The sequence below is a fragment of the Molothrus aeneus genome, chromosome 19 (genome assembly GCF_037042795.1).
Source record: "Molothrus aeneus isolate 106 chromosome 19, BPBGC_Maene_1.0, whole genome shotgun sequence".
In the NCBI taxonomy this organism is placed as follows: domain Eukaryota; kingdom Metazoa; phylum Chordata; class Aves; order Passeriformes; family Icteridae; genus Molothrus; species Molothrus aeneus.
The window spans coordinates 10387075-10409384 of NC_089664.1; the positions used below are offsets into that span (position 1 = coordinate 10387075).

General features: G+C 46.8%; 1 protein-coding gene across 5 annotated transcripts in view; it reads left to right on the forward strand.

Moving 5' to 3' along the window:
• The window catches only part of LHX2 (LIM homeobox 2), a 34011-nt gene extending 12337 nt beyond the window's left edge, over nucleotides 1-21674 (forward strand). The window contains exons 1-5 of one of the 5 annotated variants that reach the window (XM_066563073.1): nucleotides 426-729; nucleotides 1866-2068; nucleotides 2711-3093; nucleotides 11982-12187; nucleotides 18676-21674. In XM_066563073.1, coding sequence (XP_066419170.1) covers nucleotides 637-729; nucleotides 1866-2068; nucleotides 2711-3093; nucleotides 11982-12187; nucleotides 18676-18963 — 1173 coding nt within the window. In that variant the 5' untranslated portion in view covers nucleotides 426-636 and the 3' untranslated portion in view covers nucleotides 18964-21674. Of the gene's footprint in view, nucleotides 1-425; nucleotides 730-1588; nucleotides 1695-1862; nucleotides 2069-2710; nucleotides 3094-11981; nucleotides 12188-18675 lie in introns of those variants that run through there. The other 4 variants (XM_066563074.1, XM_066563075.1, XM_066563071.1 and 1 more) reach the window with 4 other exon arrangements.
• Nucleotides 21675-22310: the final 636 nt, after the last annotated feature.

A 22310-nucleotide genomic window follows, 5' to 3' on the forward strand; every position in this document is an offset into this window, starting at 1 on the left:
GAAGATCTGTTTTCAGGTTTTCAAACTTCATCCGTATGTGTTCTTTCTTGTAATGTTATATGAAATTTGCTTAAAGGTGACAGTGAGACTATTTAATCTTGAAACACCGTCTGGAGAACGGCCTTTGTACTGGAAGGGTGGGATGCAATTTCTAATCTAAACGGTTTTGGTTTTCTTTTAAAAAGTTGATATTTCTCCGTACAATTACACAACATCCAATGATCTTTGCTGGAATAAATATTGTGGGGCGATAGTTTTTATATAACTGTATATAATCTGTATGGATACACGTGTGCATGTAACAAATTGTGGGTTGGAATACTAGATCCTTGAATTCCATTTCTAGACCGCAGAATATTTTTGTTACTGGAAGAGCAAAGTAGAAAAAATCGTTATTTAATTTAAAGTGGATTTACAAGAAACTACTTTGGTTATAAAACGATCCCTACTCGGAGTTCAGTTAATGCCTTAAAGAAACAAGCTACCGGTGGGTTCCTGTGACTAACACCAGTGGAGTGCCAGGGTTTTATTTGTGTGGAGTTCTCCTAGTGGGAATGATGCGGTGCAAACGGGAGCGCTCACAGAGATGGGATTTTGTGATCCCCGCAAGCACAGGATGAAAGCAATGGGTTTGGCATGTGCTGGAAAATCAGCCTCGGTTCCTTTCGATTTCCTCCGATTAGCTGTCTTTGCTTTTGCTTTGCGCGAGGATTTAAGGCTCTAGAGGAGGTAAAAGCAAACAAACAACTTCTCCCCCGCCCCGAACCAAAACAAGCTGCGTGTTGGGCACAGCTGTAAGGAAATGTTTCGGGTTCTCGTGCACAAGAACAGATCTGCCGTGGGCTTTTGTGCAAAGCGGGTAAGAGTAAGTTGGGACCGAAGTGGAAAGCAGCATATTGCAAGGTCTGCCCCAGACGCTGCTCCACCCGAGCCTCCTCTCCTGAATGCTGTTTTAAGGTGCCTGCTGGAATAAATAAGCATGCTTAAACGGTTCCGATATTTCTCCCTCTTTCTTGTTCGGTAGAAGTTGATAGGATATGGATGAATTTGGGGTTTTTTGAGGGTTTCGACTGGATTGCGATTTGACACTAAACTATTAAATTATATAGGGCTTATATTTAGTTTTATTGCTTCCAAGTTTATCCTAGCATAATCTAATGTGCTCTCTTGGTTTTAACCCGCTCTCATTCCTGCACGTTTCCCACTATTTCGTTTTCCTGATTAAACATTCTGCACCTCGGATTTAGTAACGCTCATCTCCTCCGCAGCTTTATTTACTGATCCCTTTAGCGCTTTGGGTCACAGCAGATCGCGATCCGTGTTGTTTGGAACCAGCTTGCAGAGAGCTGTGTCTGCAGCTCTGTGACTACTGGGGGTTTGATCGTAATTCATTCGGAATTTTATAGCTAGGAAAATACACACACAGACAAGCTCCACATACACGCACTCACACAGCATTAACTATGCAGACACTCTCAGTATATCCGTAATTCTAAATTTTAAAATGATCTATCCGTGATTTGCCCTGCTCTATTATAATTGCGCCTGTTTATTGAACAGCGCCTTTTCTTGGTTTGAGACTGGAAAATCCACCAGGAAAAAAAAAAAGTTCTGGGTCTGGTCTGGACGCCTCCCCTAAAAGCCAGGGTGGTTTTCTGTTTGTCTCGCCCGCTTCCCCGCCTCCTCCCGGGAAGGTGGGATGCGGCGGGACCCTGGGGACCGGGCGGGGTGGCCGGCTCGGAGCCCCCGCTCCTCTGCCAGGGGAGCAGCAGCTCGGCCCCGGCCGGGCAGGGGGAGGGGGAGCCCAGCCGTGCTCAAGAGTTTCTCCCTCTCGCTAACGGTCTGTAATTGTTTTCCCCCAGCAGACCATGCCTTCCATCAGCAGTGACAGGGCTGCCCTGTGCGCCGGCTGCGGGGGTAAAATCTCCGACCGTTATTACCTCCTGGCTGTGGACAAACAGTGGCACATGCGCTGCCTGAAGTGCTGTGAATGTAAACTCAACCTGGAGTCCGAGCTCACCTGCTTCAGCAAGGACGGCAGCATCTACTGCAAGGAGGACTATTACAGGTACAGCCTGCCCTGGCCGCAGGCCGGGGACGGGGCCACTGCCCGCCGCTCCCCCCGCGGAACAGACCCGTCCTGACGGGACTGCGGAGGGGATCCGTGGGCACGCGTGGGGCAGGCTGCGAGCTCCTGAAACCTCCCCCTGGGGAGGGAGACTGGCGGTGAGGATGAGTCCCGAGCTGCCGAGAGGGGGACACGGCCCGGGCACTGCTTCCCCCCAGCCTGCTTTGGCTACTGGGGCCTTCTCCAGGCGTGCCCTGCTCGGCCTCCTGTGCTGGGTGCGGGGCCGGGGCCCGCAGCGGGGCCGCTCCTCACCCGCCGCCGGTGCCTCCTGCGGCCCGGGGGTGCGGGCACATTCGCGGGCCCCAGTGTGCATGCCCGGGGGCCGGTGCCTTTTCCTGGTGGGGTCTGGTGGGGCGGGAGCTGCACTGCGAGGTGGGGAACGGGACGGAGACTCTCGCGCTTCCGTCCCGGGATGCGCGCACGGCTGGGCTCCGCAAACGGCCCGGCTTTGTGCCGCTGCCCCGGCCGAGGCCGCCGCTCCGGGGCTCGCGGCTCTTTGCCGCCCTCCGGGCAGAACCGACGAAGGACGGGGTGGGGGGGAATGCGCCTCTCACCGTCTCCTCTGGCCTTTCTGTTTTGCAGGAGGTTTTCGGTGCAGAGATGTGCGAGATGTCACCTGGGGATTTCTGCCTCCGAGATGGTCATGAGGGCCAGGGATTTGGTATATCACTTAAATTGCTTCACTTGCACCACTTGCAACAAGATGCTGACCACTGGCGATCACTTTGGCATGAAGGACAATCTGGTGTACTGCCGCCTCCATTTCGAGACTCTCATCCAGGGGGAGTACCAGGTGCATTTCAATCACTCGGATGTAGCCGCTGGGAAGGGCCCGGCTTTGGGAGCGGGCTCTGCCAACACTTTGGGACTGCCTTATTACAATGGCGTGGGGACTGTCCAGAAGGGGAGACCCAGGAAAAGAAAAAGCCCGGGGCCTGGAGCAGATCTGGCAGCCTACAATGCAGGTAAGAGACCTTTCCCCCAGAACAGTTCAAATGGTCTGTTTCTGTTCACTTCCAAAGGGGGATTTCCGTTTATTTTAGCTTAAACTGTTAATAATAGTTTAGCTGCAGCATAATTATTGAGATCAAGTGCTGTCAAACTGCAATTACAGAAGCTAATATGTTAGCATTTTTCACTTCAGCTGGAAATAAAATGTTTTGAAGCAAGGTCATCTGGTTAAGGGGGGAAGAAGGGGGAGTGCAGCCTGAAATAAAATCTGGAAACCAGAGATTTTAAGTTAGCACTTCAGAGGCCCGTGAATTTTCTTTAGTGGCTACACTCTAAAGCTGCTGACGGGTGAATTGTTCAGCCCTGTCCTGAGCTCTTGCACCCCGAAGCTTTGGAAGGAAAGAGAGAGAGGAAGTGGCCGTTTCCCAAGGGCTGCAGGGCTGGCTGTGCCCGGCCCGGGGCCGCGGGCAGCAGGTGTCTGCGGGCAGCACAGAGCCTGCTCGCTCGGGGGCGAGTTCCGCTGGAGTTTTGTTCATGAGAGGTGACTCGGAGAGGAGTCGGGAAACTCGCAGCATCCCCTCTGCAGGCCCTGCCCCTGGACCGAGCCCAGCGGCAGGAGGAACGGGAGCGAGCCTGCCAGCAGCCGGGGCTCTCTGGATCCAGCAGCAAACTTTCCGACGTGTTTCCTCGTTTAACCTCCCCACCGCCGCAGCACTGTAATTTTACAGGCAAAGGAATTCGAGCAACCTCCTGCCCCCCTCCCCCCCATCCCCGCTCCCCTCTGCCCCTCGCTCCACTTCTCCGTGTGGCTGCCACCAGAACGGCTGCCATCCCGGGGGCTTCCTGCGCTGCTGCTTGTGTGCAATGGGGAAAAATGCTCGGACAAAACAAAATTCTTAGCTGTTGGTTTTATTCGAGGACTTGGAGGCGGAGGAGGGCTTCCCCCAGTCCGGCGTTTCCCGAGCCGGGCGCTCGGGCCGTCCCGCCAGACCCTGGCACCGAACTCGTTTCCCTACTTCGTTCTGTGCCTCGGTGCCCTCTGTGCTTCTCCGCTCGTCCCAAACTGTTTCAGACTGTTTTCTCTTCTAACCTGCCTGCTTCGGACGTGTCCCGTAGGGCACAGATTTGCCTTTAACATGTTCATCTTTCCCGGAGAGGGCGTTCGGTAAAGGCCAAGTTTGCTGCGGTTTGTTTCGAGCCGCGTCCCTGCGCGCCCCGACAGCTGCGGGCTGCGCCGGGCGGCCGCTCCGCCTGCGCGGGAGGAGGAGGAGGAACGGCGGGAGGAAGGCGCGGGGGGACACCGAGAAGTGCAGGGGTGGCGAGGAGCTCGGGCTTCGGGCCGGGGGAGGCAGCTCGGGACCGGGGGGCTGCGGCTGTTTTGCGCCCGAAGGGAGTAACAATAGCGACGAAATGGGGTGGTTTGTGCTGAAAACGGCAGGCAGAAAAGGCGCATCTCTAACCGCCAAACGCACCTCGGGAACGAATTTGCCAGCTATTATTGGTTGAACTAATTGCTGAATAATTTGGAAGTAGTGCAAAAAGCAGTAGTAGTCCCAGTGGTGAAGGTTGATGAAAGGTGGATGTAGTGTTCTCGCGAGTAACAGTTCAGCTTTAAAACATGCATAAAATATACATTTTTCCCGTTAAAAAACGTCTCCTTTTCGGGGGGATTAGCTTTTAATTGTCCTTCCGCTGTCTCCCTGTGCAGGGCAGATGTTCAGATTCAAAGGACCTGTAAACCGAATCAGCGGCATCTGTCCTGGATGGGAGCACAGCCCGAGAAAGTCTCACTGCTCCCTGACTTCCTAAATAAACCGCCTTTAACTGCATTTTGAAAAATTCGTTTACAAAATAATTACTGTCTGACTTTTAGTCGTTGTTTAGAGCGTGCTACTGAAACTTTAGAGATCTTCTTTGAGTAACCCTTGGCTTCTTCGCTTAAGCTATTTATCTACTTAACTATTTACTAGACCTATAATCGACTAATTTATGCGGTAATAAGTGCCATTGATCTTGGAAATCAGACTGGGTTACTCGTTGATGTAAAATTCCACAAACGAGTAAATAATTGCAAAGCCTTGGATTTTGTAAGTTTAAAAGATAAGCCATCTAAAAATGTGATAGTTTCTCTTTTTATTTTTAGTGGAACTTGTAATTTCCTTCTCAGAAATGCACTACAAATGCATAATGTTGTCGTCTGAGGGGATCTGTTCCTGGTGATTTGTGTAGAATACTTTGTGTAAATAAATCTACACCCAGAGGTGATGGGAAAAGGGGGACCCATAAACTTGGCAGAGTCGAGACTGAAATAATTTTGTAAATTGCAGCAAACATTCATCTGCAACACGAATTAGACTGACTTTTTTCTTCTTTCTTTTCCTACTTAAACGAGACTCCGTTTGCAGGGGGATGATGGGTTTAGATGTGGATAGAGCCTGACAAGTGGAAAATAGCTTAGAAGGATGCTGAAACTTCAAAAAGACTTCTTTTTCTTTCTTTTCCTTTCTCTCTCTTTTTTTTCTTTAAGTGTGTTCCTGTGATCATAATTTCCTCCTTCACTTGTTGGAATGGAGTTTGATGGGTTTTTTAGGTCAGTAAATCAATGGCTGAAAGCTTGCTGAACACAGAAGCACCTGTAAAGAATTCTGAATACTCCCTTTGTGAATTAGACCCCAAACCTCCCACAGTCAGCTATGTTTTATTCATTTGTATCTAGTCTGGCTTTAGGACACTAAAATATCCTGGAAAATGACAGATGTATTGCGCAAACTTGGGGCACGACGAGCTGATAAAATACCCATAATCTGTACAAACAGCCAAGATATTAAGAAACACTTCCTTCCTTTGCTAGCAGGAAGATGCCTCGTGCTTCGCTGGGAGGGTGACGGAATATCCAGGCGGGGTGGATGTCCTCGGCGGATGGGGACGGGAATGAGGGCGGCTTTTTGCCGGGGGAGGGGAGGCTGCGGACGCGCCGACCCAGCTCCCGGCAGGGCTCGGGGCAGCGCCGGGGACGCCTGGAGCTGACCCTCCCAAGTGCCTGTGTCAAAAGTGGTTTGGGGTTTTTTTTTCCCTGCAAAAATGCGAAAAGCCTGGAAAGTTTTGAAGAGCGAATCCCTCTTTCCTCCGCGTTTCCCTTGGGACTAAAAGCTCACAAGAAGCTTCCCTGTGACTACTGTGACAGAGCGAGGAATCGCGGCTTAAAATCGGATGTCTTGCAGAGATTTCCCAGGGAAAATTAGGGCTTACCCCTTTCCCCCCTCTCCTCGCTTCTCCCCCTTCTCTGCCTCCTCCCTGGCTGTGGTCACCTTTGGGGTCCCCGGGCGCATCTGGCCCCTCCCCAGGGGGCTGGGGCTGGGGTCGGGGCCGGGGCAGGCGCAGGGGCTGGGCTGGGGTCGGAGCCGGGGCAGGGCGCGGGCATCGCTCCCGCCCCGAAGGGCGAGCGGGGCCCCGGGAGCGCCGCGGGCGGCGGCAGGGCCGGGGTCCCGGGGCAGCGCCGGGGTCCCTGGGCAGGGCCGGGGTCCCTGGGCAGCGCCGGGGTCCCTGGGCAGCCCGGGAGCGGAGCCCGCTGCAGCCCCGCCGCCAGCCCCTTCCCCGGCGGGGCGGGTAGCGCGGAGCCCGGCTCGGCCGGGGCCGCCCGGGTTAATCGCGGCGCTCAGGGACTGACCGCGCACTCGCACCGGCCATTCAGCTCCATTCAGCTGGCTTAATTGAGGGGAAAAGCCCTGGCGGCGGTTCCTCCCGCGGGGCCCGGCCCGGCCGCCCCTCCCGGCCCCTTTGTTCTCCCGCCCCGCAGCCCCGGCCCGGCCGCGCTCCCCCCGGGGGCCGCTGCGGCCGCGGGGCCCGGGCCTTAGGCGGCCCCGGGGGGCACCGGGACGCGCAGCCCCTTTGTCCGAGGCGCCCGGGGAAGGCCGGAGGAAGAGGGCTTCCAATCCCGCCCTCCTCCGTCCTGGCCTTGTGATGCTCGGCCTGGGCTCCTTAAGATTCACTGGCTTTATCTCCTCAGAAACACTTCTTGAAATGTCAAGGTTGAGGCAGCGCTGTTGCGTCTGTTGCTCCATGGCTTGGCAGAGACACCCTCCTCTTAGTGCTGCCAGGCACCTCAGAAGCAGCCAGGGGTACCTTGCCTGCTCCCAGTGCCACAGCTTCACCCCTTCTAATGCCTGTGGTGAGAATGTCAGGAATCTGCCTTCTCTGTGTGTCTTCTCCTTCCTCCAAAGAGAAAGACTATGTCTGTTCCTGTCCCAAGTACCACTCTGAGGGCTCTGTCTCACCTCTGTCCCCTTGGAGGATAAGGGTACCACAAAGTCCTCTACATGCCCTGACCAAACAACAAATGCGGCTGCACCCCTGCCTGGTCTAGTTAATCACAAGTTCCCTCTCCAGGCAGCAGGAGGTTAAAACACCCCCTTGACTCCCATTACAGAAGGAAAGGGGTGTATGTTCCTGAGCCACTATTGGGAGATAATGCACACACAACGTGTCTCTTGTTTCATCACTCTTTCAGAATCAGGATTAGTTTTCTTTCTTTTGGCATAATCTAACATGTCAAGCACAAGCTACTAAGAACAAAATTTCCCCCAAAGGAAATTTCTCTTTCTCATCTTCATGTGCCATATCCTTAGCAACCCACTAACTGCTAAGCACACACTTTGCCCCGAGTCCCAAGCCATGGGGGGCTCTGGTGATCTGAGGGTGAAGCAATGTTCCCAAGTTCTCCTCCTCTAAGAGACTTTGTTACAAAAGCACCAGCACAGCCTGCTTTATGCTCCTGTTGCTGGGTTTAGGGAGGTGTTATGCATTAATCTGCAAAGGGTATTTTGGCTACCAATGCCAAAACAAAATGTTTTCCTCTTAGTCTGTAGGGATGTGGTAATGCTGCCTGTGGACATCACCATCCTGTGACCAGGATGGGCTGAGGGTGTGTGTGCTGCCCCCGCTGCACCAGTGGACAGGGGGAGGGCAGTGCCTTGGCTGTGGGGTCTGGGGAAAGACACGGGGCCTTAGAAATATTCTAGGGTCAAAAAAGAGACTTGCACTGCTTCAGAATTTGTTTTATCAAAAAATAGAAGCGAAACACTCATTAATTTAAGGCTCCTCTATTCGACTGGAATTCTACCAATTGTATTTCTGAAATCCCAGCAGGAGCCTGAGATACTGCAATGGAATGGAAATGTTACATATGGATAGTTCAGCAATTCCTTTGGGAGATACACAGGACACCACAAAAGAACAGGGAAGACAGTGCCTGAAAAACAGAGGGTTGCGTGAGGAGCATGTACAGTGTTAGTTTTACACCCTGATGCCTTTTGCAGAAACTCCTCAGCTCTTAAAATCTCCACTTACACCCTTGGCCCGTTCTGTGTATCTGTGCCTGCAACACCCATGGACATTGCAGATTCTGTGAGAGATGCAGATAATATTAGACTGAACAAAATAGCCTGTTGGGGATGGTGCCAGGCACCACAACCAAATACAAGAGGGGAATTGGCACCAGCTAGGACTATTTATGTCATATTGGGTGATGCCTGGGAGTAGCCAAACCACTTGCACAAGACAGCGAACAGCACACGCCCTCGTGCACTTCAAAATCTGTTCTGCAACTTCCATCGTAGACAAGGACATTTTGCCACTCTCAAGTGGTACATGCTTACAGTCACTTTAATACTATTTTTACTTAGTAGAAAATGAGGTAAAATGTTGAGAAATTCCCAGAGTAAGTTGTTCCTTTTCCCATCAGGGTTTGATGAAAAGCTGACACCCTCATTCCATTCTGGGAGGGTTTAGAATCAGTTTTATATCCTTGGATTCCGAGTGTATCTCATTCTCTATGGGACACATTAAAATCCAGCTCCTTGCAGCCCTAGGCTTTGTTTTGTTGCATATTAACAGGAACCAGACCTCAGTCCTGCAGACAGATATTTTGATGCATTTCCTCCTATGTCTGTCTTGTTGTTTCTTGGAGGGTTCAAAAGCCTCTAAGACGATGCACAACGGTCCTTTCCATTACCAATATCTAAAATTCTTTGGGTACATTTTAAAAACAAGCACGATTTGGTTTTACATTTCCATAACAGAATTTTCTGTGAGCATTATTATGTTATTTATCCCCATGCTCTTTATATCAGGAATTGTGGTGATGAAGGAGACTGGAGCACATGCCATGACTCCAGATGGGCAACTAGGTCCCAGATCTTAAACCCAACAAGATTTGGCTACATCCCAAACAGCTCCATTACTACTCCATTGTTACTCTCTCCCTCGAAGTATCTTACACCTTTTAAATTCAGGTGCTTGCAGTTTTCCATGCTGCAGAAAAACAAGCAGAAATGCTTCTTATGGCCAAAATTTGGCACAAGATCCAGAGGTCTGGAAAGGATTTATACAAATGTATGCACATGCACGCACACACGCACACAGACACTCACATTTCTATATACAGTACCATTTTCTTAGCTACTTTTTAAATTATAGGAGTACAGAAACAGAGGAAAGTTTGAGGCTTTGGACACTTTGGGCATATCTGTTAAACAAATGTGCTTTTGGGCTTGGAGCTGAATTTTTGCAGGCCTCGCTCTGTATTGTGCCACAGCTTTTTAGCAGGTTTTGAAAGGCTGAGGTTTATAAAGCAGCTACTGTAGCTACTGCAAACCTGCTTATGGAACCTGGATGCATCTTTACTTAGGAATCTGTGCATTTTATTATCCGTGTGTTTTTTAAATCTGTTTTTAATACATGCCTGTCAGAATGTGTGTGTTAGGGCTGAGACCCACTGACGGACAATGAATTCAGCTAACATATACTGATAGGTGCATGAGATGTACTCAGTTGCAATTAAACAGCAATAGTGGACAATTGAAAACAAGCCTGCTCCTGTGTTTAAGAAACTTACCAACAATTCCCATTCAAAAGAACTTTTGGTCGTTTTTCTCACACTGTGTAGAACAGAGATAGCAAGTTTTCATTATTTTTAGCATAAAACTTGTAGGAAATGAAGAGGGACTTGTAGATATTTGGACAGGAAAAGCTAATTAACAACAGTTTGTCAATGCTAATTTTCAGTTATATTCCTAATTTTATATTGGGTTTAAGCTCGGTTCTTAATGTTATTTTAAGAGGGTTTCTATGGTTTGCTGTATGCACAAATAAATGAAAAACTACTTTTGGTCTACAAGATTATTTTGCTTGGCATTCAATATTTAATACTTCTTGATAATTTTTACAGTGTTCTTTTCTCACAGACCTTCTTCTTGAGCTTGATTTCTGCACGTGTATCAAACAGGGTCATTCCTAGATTTCAAAAGGATATGGCAGAAATTATAATTCAAACTAGTATTTGCAAACACTTTTTAAAAAAATTGAAATATAAACATATAAATAATGAAAAAGATTTTTCATTCGTCATGCCAATGAATATGTTGTATTAACAGCTTTATTTCTTTAGCTACTCAGATTATAGTCATAATTTGCTGTCTGGTAGCCACAAACTTTATTTCTTTTACAGTGTTTCATTTAATGGTCTCCCTTGTACTCTACAGGGTTTAGTTTGATGGAGGAAATAATTATGATTTTAACTAGTCTGTTCCATTGAGATTTAACTGGAGTGTATTGTGCAGCTCTCTTTGTGTGTTCCAGTGCAATTGATGGTGATACCAAGAACAGTAAAACCCTTTACAGAGCTGAGGACAGCTACTGTCCTCCCACAGAAAGTGGAGGAAAAGTTCTGTGGAGGTGGAGCAGAGGGGAAAGGAAACAGAGCTGACATTTTAAAAGCCACAGAGGGGAAGGGCAGGGTCCTTGCAGGCTGGTCACTGGAAGGGAACGGCTGGAAGGTGCAGGAATGTGATCCAGCTGTGCCCAGGTGGGCGAGGGGCCAATGGCCCCTGGGCTGTGCCCACCCCAGTGCTGGCACTGCTGGGGCACCTCCAGGGCTGGGGGCAGCTCTGGGCCACTCGTGGCAGGAGTGACACTGAGGGGCTGCTGTGTCCAGGGCAGGGAACGGAGCCCCAGAACGGAGAGGCTGAGGGAGCCGGGCAGGGGCTGCAGAATCCCTGAGGAGCTGGGCAGGGGCTGCAGAATCCCTGAGGGAGCTGGGCAGGGGCTGCAGAATCCCTGAGGGAGCTGGGCAGGGGCTGCAGAATCCCTGAGGGAGCCGGGCAGGGGCTGCAGAATCCCTGAGGGAGCTGGGCAGGGGCTGCAGAATCCCTGAGGGAGCTGGGCAGGGGCTGCAGAATCCCTGAGGGAGCTGGGCAGGGGCTGCAGAATCCCTGAGGGAGCTGGGCAGGGGCTGCAGAATCCCTGAGGGAGCTGGGCAGGGGCTGCAGAATCCCTGAGGGAGCCGGGCAGGGGCTGCAGAATCCCTGAGGGAGCTGGGCAGGGGCTGCAGAATCCCTGAGGGAGCTGGGCAGGGGCTGCAGAATCCCTGAGGGAGCTGGGCAGGGGCTCAGCCTGGAGCAAAGGAGGCTCAGGGGCCCTTGTGGCTCTGCACAGCTCCTGCCAGGAGGGCACAGCCGGGGGGGCAGGTTCTGCTCCAGGGAACAGGGACAGGAGCAGAGGGAACGGCCCCAGGCTGGGCCAGGGAAGGGTCAGGGTGGATGTCAGGAAACTTCCCCAAAAGTAGAGATGAAGCCCCTGTCCTTGGAGGGACCTCAAAGCCACGTGGATGTGGCACTTGGGGACACGGCTTAGTGGTGGCCTTGGCAGTGCTGTGTTAATGGCAGGACGCAATGACCTCAGAGGACTTTTCCAAACGAAACTGCTCTACAAATCCATGAAATGGAGCAAAGGCAGGCAGGGCTTGTGCCAGTACATGCTGTGGTGTGTCATTTTAACTCGGGGAAATCGACACAGTACTGGCTGTGGAGCAAGAGATTCACAGGTCTTTTCCTCCTGTTGCCTTAAGCTTTAAGCTGCAATGAGAACGATGGTGACCACCTGGACAGAGACCAGCAATACCCCAGCAATCAGAAAACCAAGCGCATGAGGACGTCCTTCAAACACCACCAGCTGCGGACAATGAAGTCGTACTTTGCTATTAACCACAACCCTGATGCCAAGGACTTGAAACAGCTAGCTCAGAAAACTGGCCTCACCAAAAGAGTTCTTCAGGTAAGAGCCGTCTTTTGCCTTGGAAAGTAATCAAAATACCAGTTTTATATTTAAAAGGCCATGGCTTTTGCTGCTTTTCAAGATATCCTTAATAATTTGTATCTTCTCTGAGACAAAGTTAATTCCTAGAAAGTATGAGAAGAGTTATTTCTTTTCAGTTTCTGTCAAGCAGATCACTTGGGTTCTAAATTTAATGAGAATTGTGAAGGTTTGGGGTCCTGCTTGTTTTCCTGGAGTTCTTTAATTCTGGTGCATGTTTTAGCTTCCAGGCTGCTGTACAAAAAAGTGACTTATTTTAGTTAGTGTTCTCACTGTACATAGAGAGCTTTTAGTTTAGAAATTCAGAAAACATGTCAATGCTTACCTTTGTTAGAAATTAATAAACAGTTTGAATTCATTTTATCAGGACAAGGAGGAGGGTCTTTTGTTAATAACTGAAGTGGACGTAAATTAAATTTTTCAAAAACTTTTACTCATAGTTTAGTAACTTAGAATGAAATGAAACTGCATTTTAAAAGTACTTTTTCTTGCTCATGGGAACACACTCCATTTGAGCTATTGTGGGAAGGAAAGGGGACATTATTAGTTGATTCAGCTGCATTTTAATTTATAGTTCTAACTCAAGAAGTCAATTTTAATGAGCACTTACCCAAATGCCTGTACCTGGAGATAAACTTGAGCATATAGGAGCCATGGCATTCCAGGATTTATTGCTGAAAGTTTTAAATGGGTCTTAATTGTAGAAAAAGGATTTGTGACCTTCCTAGAGACAGGTAGGGCTGCGAGCCCCATCCTGGGAAGCATCGTGGACAGCTCACAAGTCACAGGCAAGCAGAGGGCAGGAGACAACTACTGAGGAGAACTGAATTCACTGGAGGGATCCTGGAGCTTTCAGGGCTAACACCTGCCAGAAGAAGGAACAAAGGTTTTGTAGGCTTCCCAGTAAAATGACAAACTGTACGTAACGACTTCTCATGGCTATGTCCTCACAGCTGGATTGGGTTTGTTTTTCTGAGCCTGATTTGCTGTGCAGGAACGGATTCCTCTGGCAGAGTGAACATCCTGATGTGGTGTCTCACAGCAACTGTCCTTAAACCACAACATGGCTGAAGTCATTCACTGCATTGGTCTCTCCTTAGACTGACCCTTCTCCTCTGTTTTACCCTCAGAATTTAGAGACTTTGGTAGTACCAATTCACACCTGAATTACTGAGAAACAGCACATTAGTGTCTAGAAGTGTCTTTATCTCAATTATCTTTCTGTTCTCTCCTGTCCCTCCACACCAACTTTGATTTCCATCCCACCCTTCTCTTTTCACTGAATGGGTCTTTCCTTGCATCTTTTTTCCAGTTTATTGTCTCTGTTTCTTCCTATTCAGAACATATTTCCTTGTCTCCAAAATTGGACTCCACCCCATTACTCTTCTGTTCCTCTTTCAGTTTCTTTCTTGCTTCACTGCTTCTTCATTTCATTTTACACATCACAATTTGCAGTTTTAAGGTGCTTTGTGGTTCTTCTTTTGTTTGTTGCAGAACTTTACAATTCCACCAAAGTTTTGTTATCATTTTGGTATTTGGTGTTTCACTTTTACTTTCAGAGTTAAATACTCCTTTATGTCCAGACTCCTTTAGCTGCAGCGGTAGAAGACAGTAGTTGGTGGTGAGGATGGTTCCCTGAGCGTGATGCTGTTGGAGGCAGTTCTAGAAAATGGAGTGACACTTTGTCTGGTATCACTTGAGTTTTCCTGCCTCTTATGAGCACTCTCTAGTCATGGATGTTTTGTTTGAGAATTTATTTGGGCCATGAGTACACAAACTTGTATTTTGCATGTTTCAGAACCTTTCTGCCCAGTTGGTTTATCTCTGCCTGTGAGTGACAATAAAGTTCACAGAAATGAGTTTTAGGGTTGCTCTTTGCTGGGAAAACTCATCCTGATGTTGGTTACTGAGACAGTGTCACTTGTTAATTCTTTGGAGCCAGAGGCTGGCATCCATCTGTGTCACTGACTGAACACAAAGTGACTCACTGGCACTATTGATGGAAAGCAGCACCATTAGCACCAGCCTGTCCCACACCCAAGGTGTTTGCAGGTGTAGGGGCACACCTGCCAGGAGCCAGAGCTCTGCCACACTCCCCAGCAGGTGTTTGTGAGCTCTGGGACTTTCTGTGTGCTCAGATCTCCATTCAGCTGGTGAGGGATCCCGGCTCTGTGGACACATTTCATAGAATTTATTCTGAGAGGAAGTGCAGGGAGCAGATCAGGAGAAAGGTGTACTTCCTAAACACACAGAACTGAGCTCCTGGTGATTCAGGGAACAGCAGCAGTGCCCTTGCTGTAGAGACAGCCCCACATGTCGTGTAATGAGGGGATTTGTAGAGGAGCAGAGAATTTGAGGATTTTCTAAATGTTCTGTGATACTGGAGTTGGAAGCCCTGACTGATGTCTTTGCTTTATATACAATTTGTCTCCAGCTGCACACGTCCAGTGGTGGGATGGCCTGGAAATGTAACACTGCTTCTCAGAATGCATTTCCTTCAGTGTCTTTGTAATGCACGCTCAAAGTAGCCACATTCAAACATAGCAAACTTATTTATGTTTTTACACCTATTTTTATTTTGTTTCCTTCCAATTGAAGTTTACATTTGCAATTTAATTCATTTATCTCCTATACTACAGCTGAGGAACACAAGCCTTTTATTGTAAGTTATCATTAGTAATTAATGGCCCCAGCTAATTGAGCTAACAAACCTAACTGGCATAAATGCTGCTCTCTGGGGAACTGACCTTTCTGTCTGTGAGTTCAGAAAAGGAAGGTGAAGGTAGATAGCCCTGAGGAGGTGTGATGTGCTAGCTGTAGGTATGTACTCTTCTTTCCCCAGGTGTATTCTTATCTGGAATAAGATTATCCACAGCCTAAGCACTTCAGGAACATAAAGCATCATTTTTCTGTGTGTGTCCTGTACACCACTTATTCTTTCTTGAATCAGTCCCCAGTAAAGTCACTTCCAGAATCCTACAGAAATCACCGCATGCATTTGGACTCTGCTGGTCCAGTTTCCAGTAGTAAACAAGGCTAAAGTATTTCCATCCCATGGAGGGACCTATGCTGCCCTTTAGTGAAGGTTTGCTTTAGGCTGCAGGCTCTTTCTGAGCCCCCATTCATTAAACATCTTTTTGAACAGTTATTAATTACAGCAGAGTCATCACAATGTGTGTGCAGTGAGTGAACATAGTCTGCTGTGTGGTGTTACATCCTCTATGTACATCCTCCACTTACTAAGTGAAATTCAGAGAACCTAAATGTCTCCAGGTAGCTGTGTGAATGAGCAAAACTGGTTTAAAATTTTGTTTTTAGCAGAAGCTGTTCACACAGCTAATATGTAACAGATGCAGCAATGGAGGTGTTACAAACCAGAAGAGAAAGTCATCTAAGGTGATGATCCCATTAACTTCAGTACCCAAATCCCTCACAACACTTAGTGTGTTTATTTTCAACACTCCTTTATCATATGGAGATGTTATTTCATTCCGATTTGACTTGGTAGAGACAAAGAATTTGCTGCACAGATCACTGAAGAGGGAGTGCAATCTTTTCCCCTCAGTAAATATAATTCTGCCCAAGTGCTGAGTGCCCACTCCACTCACCGGAGTGTGGCAGCAGCAGTGGTGGGTCTTGCAGCTGCTTTTCATTTTCCACTGGCAGTTTTGGGCTGTATCTTCCCCTTTGATTTGAAATAGCTCAGCCTTGTACTGATACAGTTGGACAGAAACCCACTAAATACTTCCCAATGATTTTGTTTATTCCTCAGTCCCGAAGGAATTGTGTAATTGATGTGAGATAAGTCCTTCTGGAAGGATTCTTCCAGTTCTGTGTGTCTGGGTGGTTGTTTCTGCCATGCCCTTCCAGGTGCACGGCATGAGCTGCACATGGGAGTGCTGGGGCAGCCCTGGGAACAGCCTAGGAACAGCCCCACGGGCAGGGGAACAGCCCCAGGAACAGCCCTGGGAACAGCCCCACGGGCAGGGGAACAGCCCCAGGAACAGCCCCAGGAACAGCCCTGCTCCTCTCTCACCACTCTCTAACACAAAGGCTTTGCTGAGGATGTCAGATTTAAAGCACATGCCAGAATGTCACTATGGTGGAAATAATGATATCCCTTCTATCATAAAACAAGGTGTTTTTAGAATTCAAATAATTGGATGTATTTTCAGTAATAATACAAATATTTATTATTATACAATTTTAAAGAGCCTTGTAACCATTAACTGATTAACCTTGACAATATTCCAGAGGGGAAGGAAGTAAAAGCAGTCATATAATCTCTATTTTCAGATAATACTTGCAGGATTGTATGATATTTCCATGTCTGACATGAATTGCCACTAATAAAGAGACAATGAACCATGTTACAGCTCCTGAAAGCAGTATGGGTGGTCATTGGTAAGGGCAGCTGAGCTCAGGTTTTCATATGAGTGGAAGATGAAGGGAAATCCATAAACACCAGGAATCTTTCTCACTTTATGTACTACATGTTTCCAGAGAATACCACAGAGCCTCTTGCCCTGGTAAGGTGAAGGAGCAGCTGGACATTTAGGAGAGTGTCATGTTTCCCATATTTGGGACTACTGAATATAAAAATATGGGTATTTTAATGAACATAAATGTGAAATTGTGCAGAAGTAGGTGTATCTACAGCTGGCCAACTGGTTTGTCTGTTCTGTTTTAATTATGCCATGGCTACATGAACACACACAGCGACAGCGGCCAGCTCCAAACTCCATTTCACAGCTCTTATCCTTTATACAGTTGCCAGAAGATATTTTAAAGAAACCAACCACTAAATTCTTTTGTGGAACAAGTAGAAATGATTTCTACCTGAAAGGTAAAAAGTCCTATGAGAGTTCCAGTTGCTGTTTTTGCTGTTCCTGAGCAGTTGGTGCTCAGGAACAGCTTTGTGGTTTAAGTGACCAGAACAAAGTGCTCGGCTTCACCCACAGCCCCTGCACACGAGGGACTCTGAGCAGCCCCACGAGAGGAACTGCTTGGGAACCTGTCAGGCAAAAACATCACTTTGGGCTTTGCCCCTTTTTGACTGGTCTGTAGCAGGGTCACTGCTCTACTGGACTCTGATAAAATCATGGGAATATTTTTACTTGTGCTGGTTTAAGAGAACTTTTGTATATGAAACTGATAAAGAGCCTTTAAATGAGGTATTTTAACAAAGCAAATGGCAACATAAACTGGTCTAAAATACTGAGCTTTCAGAAAGAAGGACCTGTAGGGATGTGATTTATGGATGGCCCTTGAATTTGTGCCTGAGGATTATTTCCTTGTGGCATTCCCTGAAGAGCAGGGTGTGCACATTAAAGACCTTTGGCTGGGGGAGAAAGCTTTCCAAGGCAGGAAGAGTGCTCGATAGGGAGAATTTGGAGCTGGAGCATCCCTAGACGTGAGGAAAGGAGGAGAGAGGTGAAGCAGCCGAGGCAGGTCCGTCAGCTGGGACTGCGTGGGAGCACCGCCAGCTCCGCCCGCCTTCCTGGGGCGCTCCCTCCCTCCCTCCTTCCCTCCCTCCCTCCCTCCCTCCCTCCCTCCCTCCCTCCCTCCCTCCCTCCCTCCTTCCCTCCCTCCCTCCCGGCACTCGGCTCCGAGCCCGTCCCGCGGCAGGGCCAGACACCTCCAGAGCCAGGAGCAGAATCTCTGCACGGGCTGCTGTGTCCTCAGGAGTCCCACACTCTCACTTTCCCCGTCCTTCACTCAGATAAGCAAAGAATGCAAGAAGTAGAAAAAAATTCTGTGCGGTTGATATTGCTACTGAAATCACAGTTTTTGATGTAATGTAGTCTTTAGTACCTTTCCAACCCCTTTCCCAAGATTATAACACTGCTGAAAACATTTGATAAAGGAAACAGGTGTAGGCAAAGGAAGCTGGAGCATTTGAGCAAGAATAAGAGAAGAGCAAGAAAGAAGGCCAGTCCTTTGCAAAGAGGGGAGCACTGCAGGAATGTGAGGGAGCTCCTGGGGCAGCAGGAGCCCGTGGGAAGGCAGAGTGCCCTGGGCTGTGCCAGCAGCACTTTGCTGGGACATGGATGTGAGGTACAAGGGGGAAACTCCTGATTTTGTGCTCATCAGGTGCGTGGTGTTGGCCTCACCCAGCCCAATGCTGCTGGGGTCGAGGGCTCTCGAGGATTCTGCATGCTGCCAAATTTCTGAGCATCCTTTCACACACCTTGTACAGTCAGCTCAGCCTGCCAGCCTCCATGCTCAGCCCGCTGCTGGCCCGGGCACTCTGCTTGCAGGGATGCAAGGACAGGGAAGAAGGAATATTCTGCAAGCAGAGGCCATTTCTCATGGCTAGAACTACTGCTATCTGTTACCAGTAAAAACGTCTTTCCCAATTCCAACATTGATGAATTTGTGAATATGCTTTTGCATTTTTAAACTCTGCAGGTCTTTAAATGCTGCCCTGTTATATTAAACTGTTTCAGGTTTGGTTTCAAAATGCTCGAGCCAAATTCAGACGGAACCTCTTACGTCAAGAAAACACAGGGGTGGATAAGACTTCAGACTCAACCCTCCAAGCAGGGACCCCATCAGGTCCTGCCTCAGAAATATCCAATGCCTCCATGAGTCCATCCAGCACTCCCACTACTTTAACAGACTTGACTAACCCCACTATGCCAACTGTGACGTCGGTCCTGACATCAGTGCCCGGAAGTCTTGAGGTTCATGAATCTCAAAGTCCTTCACAGACAACTCTTACAAATCTTTTCTGATGACTCTTTCTTAATAATTTCTTTAAAAAAGAAATTATTCTTAGCTGAAATTCCAAGTGTATTTTAATAGAGGCTTTGAGCAACTGACTAACCACAATTAGGATCTCTCCTAAAAAACAGAAGGAAATGTAGTGTTCTGGTATTATGGAGTATGGACTGAAGAATAACTTGGAAGATCTATTGCAACACAACATTTGTGTAACTGTACAGTTTTGTGGACTGAGCAAGGGAAACAGCAATTAATTTAAGTTGGCTAAAGCTTCTGTATTTTCAAAGACTGCCATGTGCCTTATATACTGTTTTATCTACATTCTTTGGATTCCATGTCCACTTCTCTCTTTTTCTCTCTGTATATTTATGACCAGGGCAAAAAATGTTAAAGAGTTTGTTACTTTGAATAGTCCTAAGCCTTTCATTGGTTGCTTTGTTGTTTTAGAATTTTAAGGTCGAAGTCTGTTCGAATACCAGAATTTGTAAAATCTAACCAGTAATAAAACCACTTATGGAAACTACTTGGTAACGGCTGCAGTTACATTTAACATTAGTGTCACAATCCAGGTAGGCTGACTGGATCTAAAAAGGTTAGAAAAATGCACTTCAAACACAGAGTCTGCCTAGGAAAACCCCTAAATGCGATGTACACATTCCTGTGGTTCCCAAAGTATTTATGGGTGAGAAATCCAGCTTGTACAACAGTCTAGGTACCTTCATTGTAGAGAAATAATGTTAGTTGCAGGTAGAAGTTATCAGATAATGTTAAAACTCAAGTAGAAGAACTGTGGTTCATTTTGCCACGTGAAGGACGCCTGACTTTGGCCAGCATGCATGAGTCTTGCACGAATCTTGCTTTTGTGCAAGGTGTGGCTTGTCCCATGTCCTGGGCGCCAGCGGGGCCCCACGGCTCTGTGGCCACAGCTGCTCCATCACCAAGCTGGACACTGGGAGAGCTTTGCCCTAGGAAAGAGGCTGAAGTATTTCAGGTTATTTTACAACACCGGTGGGCAAAGTTGAGGCAAAATTATGTTTTATAAAGTCACAGCCTTACATTTTTTGTAATGTTTTGAAGGAATAAAAAGCCAAGGAAGAATATATTATTGACACTAAAAGTGGTTATTCCTTTAATGATTATGGACCTTTCAACACAATTGAATTCCTTCTCCCCAAAAATCTCTGCAGAATAGAAATCATTTTTTGAGTTTTTTTCCTATTGTTTTTAAAATTGCTTTTCTGTAATAAAAGAAATACCTCAGCAAAGTTTAAATATGTATAAGAACGAGTCTACACTATGCTGTTTGCCCAGTAGGTTTAGAGGTTTGGAGTGGTACATAAGATGCAGATGGTTGTTCCTTTTCAAACCTGTTCCAATCAGTTCTTTCAGTCAGATGTTGGGTTGTACTGGCCAGCTCTCTAAAACTAATCCCTCATTCCCATTGGATCAGAATTGCTAAAAGATTATTCTAAATAAACAGCAAGATAGATGCCAAGATTTGTGTTCTTTGCCCTTCTCAGGGCATTGAAAATGATTTTGTAGGCTGGACTTTTTCCGAACAGTGTTCTGGTTTTAAAAACGCTACATTTATTCACCTTTCCGAGCTGCAAATTTGCTGTTCTTGTGCAAGCCAAATTCCTATCAAGATCAGGGGGAGATTTCAGAGTATGAGGACTGTGGGACAGAAAAGCTGACATAATTGGGTCATTTATTAACCTTTTTAACACTTCAGCTTAAAAAACCCCAGAGGTGAGCTATGGGCAAAGCAGGACAGTCCTCAAAGCTGGGAATTAGCTGAGATCTGTGAGAGGGATTGGGCTCTGGTCACCAAACCCACGGCTGCCAGGGTCTGTTGAGTTGATGCACAGTGATGAGACATTAAAAAAGGTGGTTTGTGTTGAATTTATAAATGTTACAGGTTTATCCAGGACATTTTTCCTCGTGATCCAAATGTCTGATAAGGATGTTGTGCTGGTTGGTGGACTGTAACAGGTACATATCTGCCTTTCAAAGCTGTTCTGACACGGACATCCTGCTGTTTGTAACATTTTGTTCATTGTCAATCACTTTGGAGATTTTTTTTTTTACATGGTAAGCTGGATCTTTTCTTGATTTAAAAGGCAATTTTGGTCCACTGTTAAATGGTTACAGCCCATAATTAAAACCCTGTGTATTAACCTGTGAACAGTTTAAAAATACTGAATCCTGAAATCTGAAGTGTTATGGCAAATGTAGCAGAGAACAATTCCAATGGTTCTTTCAAATTGTACTGCTATTATTTGTGATCTTGTATCTTAACTACCTGAATCCATGTGGATGGAAATACCTTTCAAACCAATTATCAATATTGCCTTTTCAAACACCTGACCTTCACGAAGGGGAGTACTCTCATGTTAATCTTATCTGAAACCTATACAAGACAATTAGAGAAATTGTCTGGTTTGATCAAATCAGGGATTTTGCATATAAATAAGAGACAATATTCTATGTAGGGTCTTTATGTAGGTGCATTAGGATTCACTCTGGCTCCAATGACCTATGTTGTCCCCATGACTGTTTCAATCCTGTGGTATTGTTTGGTTGTTTAGAGCTTGTTGGTTTTGAATGCTGTACATTTTTTTACTACTGCAATCCTAATGTTTCTTCACATTCTTGTACAGTTCCACATTTGATGTATTAGTCTGAAATTCTGTTAAAAACATGAACAAAAATGGAAATGATATTTCTTTGGAAGTGTATTTTTACTGTATATCTAATTTGAACTAGTTGAACATACTTCTTTACATTTTGCATGATAGGTGTGTAGTTCATTTTTTAAATATGAAAGAGACTTAAAAGTAACTTAGAACAAGAATATAATGAAACTATACAAATATGGAAATACATACAATGATTTGCTACTTTTTGACTCAAGAAGCTTTTTGAAATACATTTTACCTAGTTTATTTAAGACAATGCAGATATTCTGTCTCTGAGTTCATACATAATACAGAATAAGAGGAGATTATGTACTAGAAAAACTTTCAGGTCACCTTGGTACTCACCAACACACTGGATTATTCTTGTCAAACAGACAATGGACAATGTATTTTAAGAATGCTGAATATATTTTGATCTACAGCAGAGAGGGATGGGATGGCTGCAAGTGATATATAATCACAGCTTAAAATTTATTGACTCTATTAATGGCTACCTTTCATAAAACTTAGTTTTTTATTCAAATCATCTAAGTTTGGGAAGAGAAGACCAAGGATCATTATACTAATGAAGAAGCTGAATGTGTGCCCTGGAAGCAAAAGTCAATTTATCAAACACACTATGGATGCAGAAGGAGCCTCCAAGATATTTTGGTTTTCAA